The sequence below is a fragment of the Notolepis coatsorum genome (assembly GCF_963971535.1).
Source record: "Notolepis coatsorum genome assembly, chromosome: 15".
NCBI lineage: Eukaryota > Metazoa > Chordata > Actinopteri > Aulopiformes > Paralepididae > Notolepis > Notolepis coatsorum.
The window spans coordinates 72,660,501-72,677,439 of NC_140179.1; the positions used below are offsets into that span (position 1 = coordinate 72,660,501).

Here is a 16,939-nt window from a genome sequence, read left to right on the forward strand (position 1 = left end):
CCTCTAAATGATATCGCAATATTTTGACATTTCCTCTAAAGCACTTAAAAATGCTTGATTTAACCCTTTGATGCATACAGTCACGCCAATATGATGATTATAATAAGTCCCTGCAACATATGTTTGCATTATTAAACCATGAAGATGCTTTAAAAAATAATTTAATGAAAATGTACTAAGAGTAGTCTACTGACACACTAATAAAAAATTTTATTTACATCTAAGACAATTTATATAAAAACTCTTTGGTGCCTTTTACACAGTACTGTGTTTTCTATCCACTTTAGCCAAACACACACACACACACACATATATATATATATATATATATACACACACACTACTGTGAGAAAATAATAATCACACAGACTTAATGATTTTAGAATATTTCAGATAATGAAATTAAATGTTTATATCATCAACTATCCAGTTAGTATTTATACTGTGTGTAACATTTGGCTACTTTAAATTATTGAATGTAGAGAGAGAGCGAGAGAGAGAGAGAGAGAGAGAGAGAGAGAGAGAGAGGGGGCGAGAACGAACAAGAGAGCCAGCCCCCCCCTTCACGTTTTGATAGTCTAAGCTGCCGTAGGTGATGACGTCACACTCGAATGTAAACAGGAAGAGATGGAGACACACGGAGATGGAAATTCAATGATATACAGAAATGAATAACCAATAAATATGAAGTTATGTTTAAACTTCTGTTGTCAAGCGTTGTCAATATAACCCACCCCTTTCCTCACGAATGGAACTAGTCTTGTGGAGTCCGCTTTGACCGTTTTCCAGGGTTAGCAGAGATCGCTAGTTAGCTTAGCATAATCCTAATGGTAACCTTGGTTAGAAGCTACCGTTAGCTCATTGCTTGTGTCAATTAAATTGCATGTTATTAAAGGTCCGCGCTGGTCTGTCTAATTAAATTACAACCGCAACATTATATTGCACTGTACAGCCCTGGTTGTAGGCTAATGTTTTACTACAATTTGTATGGATTAATTTAGGAGTGAAATGCGAATGAAGGGTTGAAATTACCACTCGCAAGCTTGCCCCCAGATATTATTTTAAACTCGCACGGACCAAATTAGGGGGCAATTTGCGATCATATCATCGCAGTGTACAGGCCTGCTGGTTCGTGACTGCGATGTGCAAGCCAGGGGCTTTTGAGCATGAAATAAAATGTCTAACCTTACGTCGTAGTCCGGTGCGTTTTTGGAAACATTATAGTCATAACAGATACACCTAGCTAACATGGGGCTGGCTGCTTTGAGCACACGCGCACACGGGGCTAACGTTAGCTAGCAAGCAGCTCTATAGCTAAAACGCTAACTAGAAGCTAACTACTATAATAATAATAAATAATAATTAATTAAATTTATATAGCGCTTCTCAATAACCCGAAGTCGCTGAAAATAGTCGGGAGCAAAGTAAAAACAAAGAAACAAAAGCAAAGAAACAACAAAGAAACAAAAACAAAAGGAACATGAGACCATGGGGGGAACAGGGAAGACAGCATGATAGCACAAAAAGACTGGAGACAGACATCAATCAGGTTGGAGGGGGGGTGTTATGGGTGGGGCGGGTTGAAGGCAAGGGAGAACGGGTGGGTTTTGAGGCGAGCTTTGAAGGTGGAGAGTGTAGGGGAGTCTCTGATGGACTGGGGGAGGGAGTTCCAGAGTCGGGGTGCAGTACGAGAGAAGGCCCGATCTCCAAAGTTTGGATGTCGGGACAGTGAGGGAGGCAGTGGAGGAGGACCGGAGGGAACGGGTGGGGCGGTAGGGAAGAAGGAGATCAGTCAGGTAGGGGGGGGCCAGGCTGTGGAGGGCTTTGAAGGTGAGGAGTAGTGTTTTAAAGTTTATCCGGTGTTTGTACAGTTCCAATAGACTAACATACACCTCTGTGATTTAAATGTGTCCTTGCCTTAGACTCGAGGGTTGTACTAGGGTTGGATGCAGTTCCCCGTTGGTCAGTCTGTCTGTTTTCCATCTGCTGCTGTGTTTAACGTTATCTGTTTGCGAGTGCTTCCTTGACTGATGGTTAGTACCGCAGGACTTTTATTCAACATTCTATATTTCCGCAGGTTGGCCAGTACTGCGGGAACTTTTATTAAACATTATATATGTCCGCGGGTTGGCCAGTACTGCGGGAACTTTTATTAAACATTATATATGTCCGCGGGTCTTGTGCAGTGCTCTCGTGGCCAGACTGGCGAGTGGTCTTCATGAATCACTCGCCAAACGTAAAGTGGCCTAATTTTTTCCTCCCCTGACTACTACTATTACTACTACAATACAAAGTGTTTGTATTTTGTATACATGTTAATGCTCAAGGAGCTGATTGACTGCCTACCTCAAAGACTGTTCTCTTATTTTGCACATTTACAGTAAATAATTGATTGGAATTTAAGTTGTATATATGGTGATTATTTGAGTGATTGTTTTATAATGGCTCAGCCAGCTTATAGATGCCAAGTCTACATCATTTTGGTGTTTATAGCACAATAACATCTGATTGAATGTGATGGAAGAAGTAGTGAATAAGTAAGATTCTGGAAAAGCTTGAAAAGGCACCTTGAAAATGCTTAAAGTGCTTGAATTTTGCTTTGGAAAGGGTGTAAGAACCCTGTACTATGCACTTGAGTGTAGCACCCAAGTTCAACACCGTTTAGAGAACAATATCACTGACCCTTAGCTGCCAGAGTTGTACCCCGCCTGATGACTTGCCGTACAGAACTTGTAAGTCGCTTTGGATAGAAGCGTCAGCGAAATGACTAAATGTAAATGATGCATTTATTGTATCAGTTTGGTAAATCTTGTTTGTGGTGTTTCATTGATTGATTGATTTTATTTATGGATCCAAAGACGCAACAAATCCAAGGGATGACATGCAAAAGTGACTACACTTATTTTCAGCATGGTCCCCCATGTTCTGACCAAAGGACGTATACAAATAACATAATAAACAACACATAACAGTTGGATGCCTGCCATAAATAAACCTATATAAGGGAAACACTATACTTATTATTATACTCTGTATCAGCAGTGAAGAGGTGTTACCGGGGCCTCCTTATTCAACGTGTGTGTTTTATTTCTCTCCAGGCCGAGGATGTGAACCGTACTCTGGAGAGTGGAAGGAAGCCCCTGCACTATGCTGCAGACTGCGGCCAGACAGAAATGCTGGAGTTCTTACTTGCCAAGGGAGCTGATGTCGACGTAAGAGCCACAGCAAACCACCTAGTAGGACCTAGGGCTGTCCCCGAAGCCTGTTTTTGGGCTTCGAACTTCGTCAGGTTTTTTCGAACGGATGTTCGAACCTCAAACCTTAATTAAAAAAATATATATATATTTCAAGCACTTATTTTTTATTTACATTTTTTATAAATATCCTCAAACTAAATCTTCAATTTGAATAAAGTGATTAATCTGATAAACTTTTTTTTTTTTTAATTAAATCAACTTTAATAAAAAAATGAATCAGTTTTAATTGGTTTTAATACTATAATATTAGTGTAGCACTGTAGCCTAATCTTTATCTGCAACTGTGAAGAAAAACCCCATTGGTTTAAAGTACAGAATGAATAGACGCATACATTTTAAATAAAAAAAAGTATAATTTTATATAAAAAAATGTAATTCGAATGTTGATTTATAATTCGAATGCACTCCATTTGAAACGATGTGGTTTGTTTTCTGGGCCGAGCTGCGGCGTGCAGGCAGGGTCTAAATACTCCGGCAAGACAATCGATTATAGGGATGGCATCGACGAGGGTCCCCGACCCCCGTTCATGTTCAATGCTGGATTATGTTGGACACACGATCGCGATCAGTATTTGGAATGGCGATCAGATCATTGGATTATTCTTTTTGCAGTACATCATAGACAAGGTAATGTTATCATGTTATCTCTTTTTTTTTTATATCTTTTTCTCTTGATTTTTCTGTGTTTTTCCTCCCATCCCAATTTAGTCGTTATGCCAATTCCCCCCTCCCCTACCTGGTTGTTGCGCGCATGTGCCCCCTACTGGTCGTTCTAGGGAGCCCTGAGGTCACATGCTTCCGCCGATACATATGGAGACAGCCAGCTGCTCTCTTTTCACCTGCCAGCACGGACTCTCGAGGAGTAACGTGTAGGAGGCTCACACTGCCCCCGCCCTCTCTTGTCTTTTGCTGTGCAGGAGCCCTGTCCGACCTGTAGGAGTCGCTGTCCACAACGTCCAGATTACCACCCCATCGACTTCCCTCCCGCTAACTCTGCCAATTGTGTGTCTGCGGTATGTGTGTGGGCCGTGTCCTGTTGGTGGCGATCGAAGCATAGAAAAACGACCTCCCCCCCCACCCTTTCTTCCATGCATGATGAAACATAATACCGATAATCTAGCGTTGATTTCAGATTGATTATTGATCCAGGCGAGAAATGGCACGATTTATAATGAAATGCAGTAAAAACGCTGTTTGGCGTCGTTTCCCGGGATTACACAGAATCACTCTAAAACTATACTCATATTCACCACGGTATAAAACGGAAATGTATGGATGTTGACCGGAAGAAACTCACTGACAATCGATGGTGTTATTAGATCCATAGCTATAATATTTAATATAGGTTTAGCACTGCAAACACCGGCATTTATCCCCAATGAACAGACCGCTAGCACTCACGACCCACAGCGCCCTCTGCTGAACGGCGAGTGTTTTTAATAAGATCCGTTAATAAGTTGTGACGATGTGCGACAGCAGGACTTTTTTTCAGCATTCATGGTGACTGAACAAGAGGTGTGGCGTCAGGTACAATAAGTGCTCTTGCCGACCCCACACGGCTTGTTCAATAGAATAGAAATACTTTAATCATCCCGAGGGACATTTGACACTACAAATCGCTCACAGTAAACTAGGGCTGTCCCCGACTAAGGATTTGGATGGTCAACTATGATAGGCCTAAATTTGCCGTTAGTCGACTATTGGTCGACAAAAAATAAAAATTAAAATATATATAATATATATATATATTTTTTTTTTATCATTCCATTTGGGCTGTGGGGGGTGCTTAATGTCTGAAGGAGTCGACTGAAGGCTTCTTGTCCTCTGCAAAAGCATGCAATTGGTCCACTGGATACATCTTGATATTTGTCTAGTCTGTGTGTTCATTAGATGGGTGAAATCCTTTTTCAGTGCCTCTGTGCCTGTTTTTGTAGGCAGTTAGCCTCTGGTATGCGTGCCATTAGCGTTAGCCACGCTTCTAGGCCTCTTTTCTTTTGGAAAGAATGATACAATTTTTTTTTTTTTTTTTTATAAAAATATATAGGTATATTTATTTGTATTCGCCTAAGAGGTTGGCAGTCGACTACGGCTCCTTTCGACCGACTAATCGACTAATAGGGGTCAGCCCTACAGTAAACATTTAGACAACAAAGTCATGAATAAGAATAACAACAAATATCCTAAGAATAGAATAGGCCTAAGAATAAGATAATAATAATAGAGTACGGACCGGGATTCACATTTCATATATACATTCTAGTATAAAATATACAGTAAAAATATACAGAAGTCTTGGCGAAGCAGACAAATAATATGGCATTATTTCGCTTACATAGCCGACAGTCGGGGCAAGACCACGAACACCACAAAGCCTGTCGAGATGTTTTAAACCCATGCAGACTAAGGGAGTCAACGCGTCAAACTTGGCAAAGCCTCCAGCAGACAGACTTGCTGACCTCCAAAGAGCGACAGGATGGCGAGTGTGATCGATAGGGCCGGCCGTAAACCTTAGAATGGTTTGGAATTTGTTTGGTATTATTGGCATTCGGAGCTTGATTCAGATGATTTTATTAAAAAAAAATTATTATCTTTATTAGCATTTTCAGCTTATTCTGGCCATGCAGGACCGATAGAGGAGAGAGGGAGAACGGGCGGAGAGGTAGGGAACGCCTGAATACTTTAGACCAGGGGTTCCCAAAGTCGGGGTCGCGACCCACAGGAGGGTCGCGAGCCGCCGCGGAGGGGTCGCCAGATGATTTCAAATTTTTTTTTATTTTTTTTTCTAGTTGCAGCAGCGCAATAGTTAGATAACCTAGGTGGGGAACAACCAGGAGATCACTGCAACTCACACAAGTTGGAGAACTATCTCTCTCTCTCTCTCTCTTGCTCTCACACACACACACACAAAAGGAGCCGCATGTGATTGGTGGAGGCGGGACCCTTACAAAAAACTGTTGTTGCTAATCATTGACACATGCTAGCCTGTAATAATCCCCCCCAGAAAAATCGACTTTGCATTTGATATATTGCAAATATATGGCATCACACACACTGGCATTTAAAGGGTTAGAATTATAAAATTAATATGTGGTGTTATGATCAGGGCTGCAGTTGAATAAAAGATTGTATTTTCAATCTGACATTACAAAAAAACTGAAAATCCATCAAAATCAGTGTTGTTGCTAATCATACATAATTATGCTAGCCTGTTTTTTAACAATAATTTGTGATGCCATCACAAACACTGGCATTTAAAGGGTACAAATAAAAAAATACCTGCACCAGAATGCAGGAAATTAAGTCTTTGTAACAAGAAATGTCCTGGTGGGGGACCCCCAGACCCCCTGCTTAAAAAGTGGCCTGACTGGGGCTATATTTTGCACTATATTTCCTGGCCTGAATGATTTCCCCAGTCCAGCCCTGGTTAAAAGCCTCCAATGCTTATTAGTGTGTGTGCGTTTGAACCTGTGCATGTTTCAACCATACATTTCCATCTATAAAAAATATATATATATTTAATTTTATTTAATTTTTTTTTACCTCCTATAATAGTGGGGGTTGCGGCTGTCTGACCCCGTTATTTTTGGGTCGGGCCTGAAAAGTTTGGGAAACCCTGCTTTAGACCAGGGGTTCCCAAACTTTTCAGGCCGGGGCCCAGAAAATAAGGCGTCAGAGAGCCGCGGCCCAATGCACATCGTCTGGCTTTTTTTTTTCTTTTTTTTTTTTTTGTCAGGCGCCCGATTTTTTACGCCAAATATCACTTTAATCCTATTAAGTTAGTTCAAGTTAGTTATTCATTTATATGTGCTATTTATGAGAGGGCTAACTTGTTGCAAAATAATAATGATAATAATAATAGCCTCATTAAAATACTATTGTTGCTTCGGTTGTTTTCAGTGTTTTATGTGCATAATCTGTTATTTAGTTTGAAATGTTCGTTGAAATAAGTAGATTTTTCGTTTTTGTTTATTTATTAAGTTAATATAAAACCATATAGTCACATTTTAGAATACAATAGAATAGAATTTTAGAATACAACTAGAAACACTGTCCTGGCCGCGTGAATATTAAAGGCAACCAACTTGTGTTCGGCTTTTCTCTGATTGGCCGCGACCCCCCGCCCCCACGCGCAGGCAAGCGGCAGTCGTCCCACGTCCCAAATGAAATCCAAGGAGCAAGCGAGCGGCAGCGCGGGCAACCAACTTGTGTACCAACCAACTTGTGTTCGCTGTTCCAACCAACTTGTGTTCAGCTGCGGTAGCAGTGGAGCGCTATGAAATGCTCTGAACTAGAAAGCGTAACGTTATTATGTTTCGCGTTTTTAACAACCAACTACCAGATTCACTCGTACCAGATTCACTTGTGTATAAACAAAGCCCATACAGTTATGAAATGCGCTGAACTAGAAAGCGTAACGTTATTATGTTTCGCGTTTTTAACAACCAACTACCAGATTCACTCGTCACTGTACATCACCTCTGAAGTATAAACAAAGCCCATACAGTTATGAAATGCGCTGAACTAGAAAGCGTAACGTTATTATGTTTCGCGTTTTTAACAACCAACTACCAGATTCACTCGTCACTGTACATCACCTCTGAAGTATAAACAAAGCCCATACGGTTATGAAATGCGCTGAACTAGAAAGCGTAACGTTATTATGTTTCGCGTTTTTAACAACCAACTACCAGATTCACTCGTCACTGTACATCACCTCTGAAGTATAAACAAAGCCCATACAGTTAGGAAATGCGCTGAACTAGAAAGCGTAACGTTATTATGTTTCGCGTTTTTAACAACCAACTACCAGATTCACTCGTCACTGTACATCACTTCAGCTCCAGCAGCAGCTCCGTTGTAGGAAGCCCTTCAATGACAGCGCTCTCATATTTTGCGAATGCATAAACTGTACATCACTTCAGCTCCAGCAGCAGCACCGTTGTAGGAAGCCCTTCAATGACACCGCTCTCATATTTTGCGAATGCATAAACTGTACATCACTTCAGCTCCAGCAGCAGCACCGTTGTAGGAAGCCCTTCAATGACAGCGCTCTCATATTTTGCGAATGCATAAACTGTACATCACTTCAGCTCCAGCAGCAGCACCGTTGTAGGAAGCCCTTCAATGACAGCGCTCTCATATTTTGCGAATGCATAAACTGTACATCACTTCAGCTCCAGCAGCAGCTCCGTTGTAGGAAGCCCTTCAATGACAGCGCTCTCATATTTTGCGAATGCATAAACTATATCTTAAATTATGCGTCTAATATGGCTGTCGCTTATCAATGACTTCGCGACAGCCATATTAGACACATCGCCATAATTTAAGATATAGTTTATGCATTCGCAAATATGAGAGCTCTGTCATTGAAGTGGGTGGTGGCACTAACAGTAGCGATTTTTATTGTTTTGTCATGACCAAACATAATCCCAACATAGATAGGAGGTGTACTGTATGTCAAATGTCGGTCATGTGGTGGAAGAGTTTAGTACAGTCACACAACAGAACACCAGTGAATAATAAAAAATAAATAAACACCTCTGTCTGAACTGGTTCGACCAGCGCGTTGGTTCGACCAGCGCTTCTGCCGCGTCTCTCAGCGGAAAAGGGCGTGTGCTAGGGCGGTCACGTGGCCGTGTGGCCAATCAGAGAAACGCTGAACGAAAAGCTGAACACAAGTTGGTTGCCTTTAATATTCACGCACCCGGGACGACCGCTTCGCGACTCAGCGCGCTATGTGGTGTGCTACTGGAGCCCCCATTGATTCAGATTATTTAAAAAACACTGTATAATCATTATTACTGTGTACACTGTACATCATTTGCCTACATGATTGTCCTGTTTGTTCCTTATGAGCCACTGTACCTGTGCGTTGAAGTCCTACATACCGTGTATTGTGTCGAATATAAGACTTTCCTAAAAAAATATCTGAAAAAGGGGAGTTGCCTTATTGTCGGCGTCTTGACTTTTAAATTAATTATACATTCACAACAGATCGTGCCTCAAGCCGTCTTTCTCTATATCTCCCTCTCCCTCTCGCATACACACTGCAGTGACAGGTGCAAAAAACAAACAAAACAAACGCAAGCGACGGGCACCTGGAGAGATGGAGACACAGGGACCAGCTTGAACAAAATGGCTCAAAAGAAGGAATTACGATGCCAATTTTAAGATCATGGTGATCAACGAGGCAGAGTGATCAAACTACTGTCAAGCAGCCAAGAAATATCATGTTACAAAGATGTTGAAGGACGAGCACAAAAAAGATTGCAGAGCATACATTTTTAAACGAGACAATATTAGACAATAATAGGCAAATTAGGCCTATATACTGTGTATATATATTTTATTATTATGTATTTATTTATTTTCTCATTTGCAAATCCAGCCCTGCAGTGTTAGAAAAATTCTGGCCCTTGGACAAATGTAGTCGATGACCACAGAATCAATATTTTTCAAGGTATTGTATCGAAGTTAGAAATTCCAGTATCATGACAACACTGCAGCTTTTTCTTTTACTCCTGCCACTGCTTTTACCCAAACCACATACAGATCAGATTAAGCTGTAGTCTTGATAGTTGTGTTTGGTTTTATTAAAGAAGTGGGTCACAGATGCTGTTTGTCAGTTTATCACACTCTAGCACAGGCTAGACAGTCTATACTGACCCACCCTGCATGCATTCCGACAGGGTTAGAAAAAAAAAAAAAAATTCAAGGGCTTTTTTTGCCCCCCTTAATTGATTTTCGGGGGCTTTTTTTTTTTTTCGGGGGCACTGAATTTTTATGATAAACGGTAGGGGTGGGACGGTTCACAAAATGGACGGTTCGGTTCGTATCACGGTTTTGGGGTCACGGTTTTCAGTTCGGTTCGATATACGTAAATTTTTATAAAAAAAATGTAACACTCAAATCTAAACATGCTTCTCATTTATTAAAAAAAAATAAAAAAGTTTACAGTGTTTACAGCCTTAAATAATGTTTGGCACACAAAGACCGAACTGACTGAAAAATATAGGCTACATTTGTAGTATTAACTTAGTGCAAACCAACAATATGCTCAGCCAGCACTAGACTTTCCTTTCTTTAATAAACACAAAAAAACAATGTCAACCATGTTTAAATTCCCTGATTGTCAGTTCTTAATGGAAAGATTCGTGTTCTGCTTGAAATTATTATGTATCTGTCTACATTTATTTAGACTAACATTATTTAAATATTGAGTGCAACTGTGGTGGATTACGTAATTCGGTGAGTTGGAACTATCTATGGGTTGGCGCCGGGTCCCCACGGACATTTTAGTGTCACGCACCTTCAGCTCAGGCAATGTTATTATCAGCTCCGGTAGCTCCGGTAACGTTAGGAGGTGATGGCATGCAGTGGGAAAGCGGCAATAGTCCCGGTTGGAGTTAGTAAAACACAGTTGTATGTTAGCCTTCTTGGATGTTGAATAAACGCCTATCATTGTCTTTAAACACCCCGCCTCTCAGACTCCCATTTCCTCCTCTGCTAGCTAGTAGCTACGGTAACATTTCGTTGACTGTATTACCTCGCGGGCTGATTCTATAGTAAAAACGTGCGTTGTGTTGTACAAACTACTAACGCTATGGCAAGATGTGTGTATGCCTATGTAATGTTAATGGCTATGTTTTTAAAGTCGTAATGAAGATTGATTTAGATTGTGCGTGCCATTTGTACACAAACTGACTAGCACCTGGCTCAGCTGCAGTGCAGCAGCCAGTGCTCACCTCCGCCAAATGAATTTTTTTTTATTTGCGCGTCATCTGAACCGTACGATACACAGACGCGCCATTACCGGATAAATATATATATAATTAGTAAACTGTCGGGGGCATTTTGTGCCCCCCTTAACTGATTTTTGAGGGCATTTTGTCCATTTTCAAGGGCATTATGCCCCAAGCCCCCGTTAATTTCGAACCCTGCATTCCGATATTGTCCAACTCTTAATTTCCGATACCGATATCAACCGATACCGATATATGCAGGGTTTCCCCGTCCAAAAAACTGAATAATTTCAGGTAACTAATAATTTCACTGGATATATATATAACAAATATGTGCCCAGGTATGGACTTCAGGGTCATGTTGAGGGATCTTCATCTTTTTTTTTTTTACATATTATGAAAGTACAGATTCATACCTTCAAAATAAGCCATCACTTGAACATTTTGGTGGGATACTTTGCAAGCTACTTCCTATGATTCATGGTGATTATCACAAAACGTATTCAGAGATAATAGCCTTCAAGAGACGAGCAGGCTATTCAGTGACAATAGTGAAACAACTACAACACTACCCAGAAGTCATTGTAATCCATGGCCCCCCTCTCTCTAGGGCAATTAACACCTGGCAGCTTTCCAGTCTGAGGCTCTTTGTTATTAAAATGAGTCTGGTGACTGGTAGTGGTAGTGAAAGGGACCCTGATAATAAACAAGAAACTTAATCAAGTTTCAAGATTTTATTAGCATTTAAAATAACACGAGATAAAAATAGACATGCTAAAGTCAATGTTCAATGTTCTGATGGCCTCTCCAGAAGCATTTAGATGTAAATACATGTAGTGTGGTAGTGAAAGACACAACAACTAGGTTAACCTTCTGTAGTCTGGTAGTGAAAGGTTAACCTTCTGTAGTGTGGTAGTGAAAGGGTTAACCTTCTGTAGTGTGGTAGTGAAAGGTTAACCTTCTGTAGTGTGGTAGTGAAAGGTTAACCTTCTGTAGTGTGGTAGTGAAAGGGTTAACCTTCTGTAGTGTGGTAGTGAAAGGGACCCTGATAATAAACAAGAGACAAAATCAAGTTTCAAGATTTTATTAGCATTTAAAATAACACGAGATAAAAATAGACATGCTAAAGTCAATGTTCAATGTTCTGATGGCCTCTCCAGATGATCACCGTGGTCTTTTTGAACCGCCGCTGGATATTTTGGCTGGTGGTGCCGGGCATGTTACGTCCTGGGCTTCCTCATCACAGAACTCTCTGATCTTGTGGAACAGATAGTGTTGTCTTGCAGAGTCCAGTCCCGGTGGTGGCAGCACAGGAAGTCCATCTATAGGCGGCAGGACACGGACGTCACGGAGCAGCTGGAATCTGGTTTCAGCGCCATCAATAGACATCTTTGCCACAACCACACCAGGTTCCTTGGAATCAAAGCTGCAATAATAAAGTGAAACGTTAGTACAGGGCACATAACAATATCAATGCATTTGTATCATTTACCAATGACATTCTTTGCACTAAAGTGTGAATAATTAATTACAGTAAATACACAACACACAGTGACCACACCCACCTAAAGTGCTGGTACTGCTTGATCTGTGGCAGTGGCTTGAAGTAAGGCCCCAGATGTTCCTGCCAGTTGTAGGACTGCACGATTACAGTGCCATCTTCCTTTCCCACTAGCTGTGGTATGTTGATTCCAGCCACTGAGCTGTCCCTTACGACTGCTGCAATCTCATCAAGAGTGTTCACCTTGGTCTTTCTGAAACGCTGCTTGAGAAGCCCAAAGAAACTGTCCGGGGAAAACTTTGTGTGGCCTACAATCAGCAGGTGGAGATTGACACGATGGTGAAGACCATGTAGCGCTCGCCACGCTAAGTACCACAACATGTACTTGTTCTTGTTTTGGCCACTGCAGTTGTCACAGTGAAGGTCAACATCTGTCTCCCCAAGACCATGGTCTTTGAAGAAGTGGTGCAGGTAGCTTATGACGGCGTTGCTACCTTTGCTGGACTCCATCCCCTCATCCACCAAATAGTTGACTTGCCGTGGAATCGCCTCACAGCAAACACCGAATATGCTGCACTTGCGTGGAGCCAAGAAGTACATGGGCCCTGGTTGAAGGGGGTCTGATGGGTAGTGCACCTGCAATAAATGAATAAGGATTTTAGAAAGAAAAAAAAGGGAGCAATGCAGTAGTTATAACAATTATAACATGATGTTGTGAAAGAGGGCTTGGTATGTAGTCACCTTTTGAGCGTAGTCGAAACTGTAATGCATTGTCAAGGGCTTGCTTGCCGGTGGCACATGACCACCCAGAGAAAGACCATCACCGATCTCCTTGGCGGCTTTAAGCATGCCCTTGTAGGCAGCCCGCTCTGAGGTTACATGCGCCAGATGTTGTTCCTGCTGCTTCAGCTTTGCAGACTTCTCAGCCTCTGGCAGATTGGCACTTTTGAAAATCTGAAAAAAAAAAGTTAAGTAAATGATGATTAATATTAATAATAATAAACTGTATTTGTATAACACTTTTCATACAGAAGTTGCAGTTCAAAGTTCATAACACTGTGATGTTCACTAACCAGATAATTGTTCTTCTGACACACCCAGCAAAGATCAGACATTGGTTTGATTGCTCTGATATGACTCAGTAATTGCCTCCAGAGGGACTTAAATGTGGACAGGCCCACTGCTCGCTGGTCTGAAAGATTAATAAGAACACATGTTAGCACAATGTCATTCATTTTCAAGCTTTGTTTTTATTTGACAAAGACCTATTTGACCTATTTCTTTGACAAAGATTTGCTTACACCTACCAACTGGCATTGCCTTGGTATATAAACGCCACACAGATGCCTTCGTGACGCAAGATGGTAACAGCTGACCGGTAAAGTTCTTTTGGTGTGCCTGGCGTCCAGGGAGGTGAACAGCATGATCTTCTGCATAATTCAACACAAATTGAACTACTTTTTCGATATCTTCATATTTTATGCAATGCTTGTTGTTGTGTGGTGATCGCTTTTTTGTGCGAAGACACATGCCATTTTCTGACATGTGTTTGCTTATTGCAATCAAGCGATCCTTACCTATTCTTGGGAGAGAAGAGGGGGGGGGGGGGGGAGACAGAGAGAGAGATAGTTAGATCATCATCATCACAAGTACCGGTACCTGTCTGTACCACACCCAGTCTACATGATTGTGGAGACAGAGACAGAGAAGTTAGATCATCATCATCATCAATCATCATCATCACAAGTACCGGTACCTGTCTGTACCACACCCAGTCTACATGATTGTGGAGACAGAGAGAGATAGTTAGATCATCATCATCAATCATCATCATCATCACAAGTACCGGTACCTGTCTGTACCACACCCAGTCTACATGATTGTGGAGACAGAGAGAGATAGTTAGATCATCATCATCAATCATCATCATCATCACAAGTACCGGTACCTGTCAAGTACCGGTACTTTATACTATACTATGCTACTATACTCTACTATAATGTACTATAATTAGTTTTAATAAAATGGGGGACCCTGATAATAAACAAGACTAATCAAGTTTCAAGATTTTATTATCATTTAAAAAAAAATAGGCATGATGTACTATATTAGTTTTAAATAGACAATAATAATAACTTACCCGTGGATGAAGAGGAAAGCTTCACGGCAGATTTGTATCGCCCCGAAGAAATAGTTTGTGTAAGCACGTTGTCTTTTTTTGGAAAACGATTTATTTCCGATAGTCCATTCTGACTTTCGACCAAAAGCCTGGAGCTGCGCCATAATAATCAAGTCTTTATGATCCTCTTCGAGAGCCGCTATCTCAAAACGCCTTGTGTAAACTTCATCACGGTCCAATTTTGTGATACATGACCGCCGATTAAGAATGTCATTTTCTTTATCAACCTGGACGCATTTACAAGTAAATCGCAAAAGTCTTTCCATTTGGCGTTCGTGGTTCTCGTCAGATTCAACTTCCACAACGCACATTACGTGTTCTACCTTGTCTCCAAATCCGTTAGGTGTGTTGTCACCATCATCAGATTCTGGCTCTGCCTCGTCTTCAAATCCGTTAGTTTTGTCACCATCACCACCATCACCATCATTTTCTGGCTCTGCCTCGTCTTCAATAGTGTTGTCACCATCATCATCATCTGCCTCTAACTCGTCACAACTGTCTTCTTCTTCTGAACCAGAATCTGAGTTTCTTTTTGGATTTTTCTTCTGCGGAAAGAAATCCGTGATGAATGTTCCTAAAGCGCGTTCGTCTTCAACACAGTGTGCTCCGAAGTGAGCAAACCGGTTTAATGCCTCGGCAAGTGCCCTCGCTGTGGGTTGCTGACTGGGTTCCATGGTGACTGGCAAACATGCACTGCCCTGCTCTCTGTTTAATACTCACCGATCAATGGCATCAACTTAATGACGTCACCGCCTGACCAATAAGCATTTAGATGTAAATACATGTAGTGTGGTAGTGAAAGACACAACAACTAGGTTAACCTTCTGTAGTGTGGTAGTGAAAGGTTAACCTTCTGTAGTGTGGTAGTGACGGATAAAAAAACGGATAAATAGTTTTTTTCACCATATTTCTAATATTTATTTTGGCTAAATACCAATTATAAATATCTCGACGAATTACCTCTGAATATGAATCAAAAAAAAATATTAAAGATTCGCTCACTAGTTCTACCAGAAACGGAGTTGAGGCGAAGCATTACTAAGCTTCTGTAGTGTGGCAGTGAAAGGGTTAACGCGCCCTCATCGCGCCGCAGCGCAGTTTACATCAGGGCCCCCACAATAATGAAAAAGCCGATGAAAAAGCCATTTTTTATCACTCCGTTTCCGTATTAAATTAATTTACTTTTAGCCATTAGGTTGGAAAAAATGCACCCTACCGAAATTCGTTCGCTCATAAAATTCGAACTGTGTTTTAATGGTTTTTAATTAAGTTAAAACACACGTTTTATAAAGGCCGTAAAGGCCTCTTTTTTTTAATCTTTTTTTTAGACACTGCGTTACGTTGCTTATAAATCATCTGAACTTATAACATTAAGATAGTGTATTAATAGTGTGTTATTCTAAAGCTAATGACGTCTGTGTGTTAACACCTATTAAGTACAGTACTTAACCCCTGTGGACAGGCCCCACAGCCCGCGCGTGTAGTTTTTTCTCCTCACTTGGAAGAAAATTTGTGGAACTATTATAACAATAATTACCTCATTTACAAGTTGTATTTAAGTTTGCAACTAAGGGCAAATAAGGGAACACATCAATGACAATTCAAATATGTAAAAAAAATCAAGATATCGATTTTTAGGATTTTCTAAACAGCAAGACATTTTCTTCATTTCAGAGCACCTCCCCCTTTGCGGATCAAATCGGGTTTGGTCACGGCGAGTCACATATTGTTATTGTTTTTTTTTGTTTTTAAACCGATACCGATATTTTCCGATATCACATTTTACTGCCGATATCGGCCGATAATATCGGTCGGCCGATAATATCGGACATCCCTAGCACCTACCCATTCAACAGTATTGACATTCAGGATTCTGCATAGGGCTGTATTGTAATTTGCAGCCATTTCCAAAGGTCAGCTAGGCTTGTTCAGTGACTTGTAGAGTTCTTTCAACTGCATGAATAAGCAGGCATTTCTGACCTCATTCAACCCCCCGGGCTGCTGGGGTACCTGCGGTCTGCTTTTTTGGCACAGACCGAATCACGTCGGTACTACAGAGAGATGTTAAAAACGCTAGCGAGTCCGGTGTCATCTTTCATCCGATCACCACTAAAGCTTAAAGGAAAACTCCAACATTTTGGGAAATTAGCAAATTTAACATCTTCCCTGGAGGTAGACAAGAAGATATATACCTTTTTCGTCTCTCTGCATGCATTGGGCTTAGGAGACGTGTGTGACTGGGAGACTTGTGTGACTGGCA

General features: G+C 41.1%; 2 protein-coding genes across 2 annotated transcripts in view; one reads left to right on the forward strand and one right to left on the reverse strand.

Moving 5' to 3' along the window:
* mtpn (myotrophin) overlaps positions 1–16,939 on the forward strand; it is a 109,060-nt gene that overhangs the window by 31,304 nt on the left and 60,817 nt on the right. The window contains exon 2 of the mRNA XM_084330059.1: positions 3,099–3,212. Coding sequence (XP_084186185.1) covers positions 3,099–3,212 — 114 coding nt within the window. The remainder of the gene's footprint in view (positions 1–3,098; positions 3,213–16,939) is intronic.
* Positions 5,586–13,949, reverse strand: LOC311241607 (uncharacterized protein; the record flags this gene model as incomplete). Its single annotated transcript, XM_084330483.1, has 5 exons — positions 13,808–13,949; positions 13,574–13,692; positions 13,242–13,454; positions 12,905–13,136; positions 5,586–5,629 (listed from the first exon to the last, which is right to left on the reverse strand). The coding sequence occupies exons 1-5, from the start codon at positions 13,815–13,817 to the stop codon at positions 5,586–5,588; spliced, it is 618 nt and encodes a 205-aa protein (XP_084186609.1). The 5' UTR covers positions 13,818–13,949.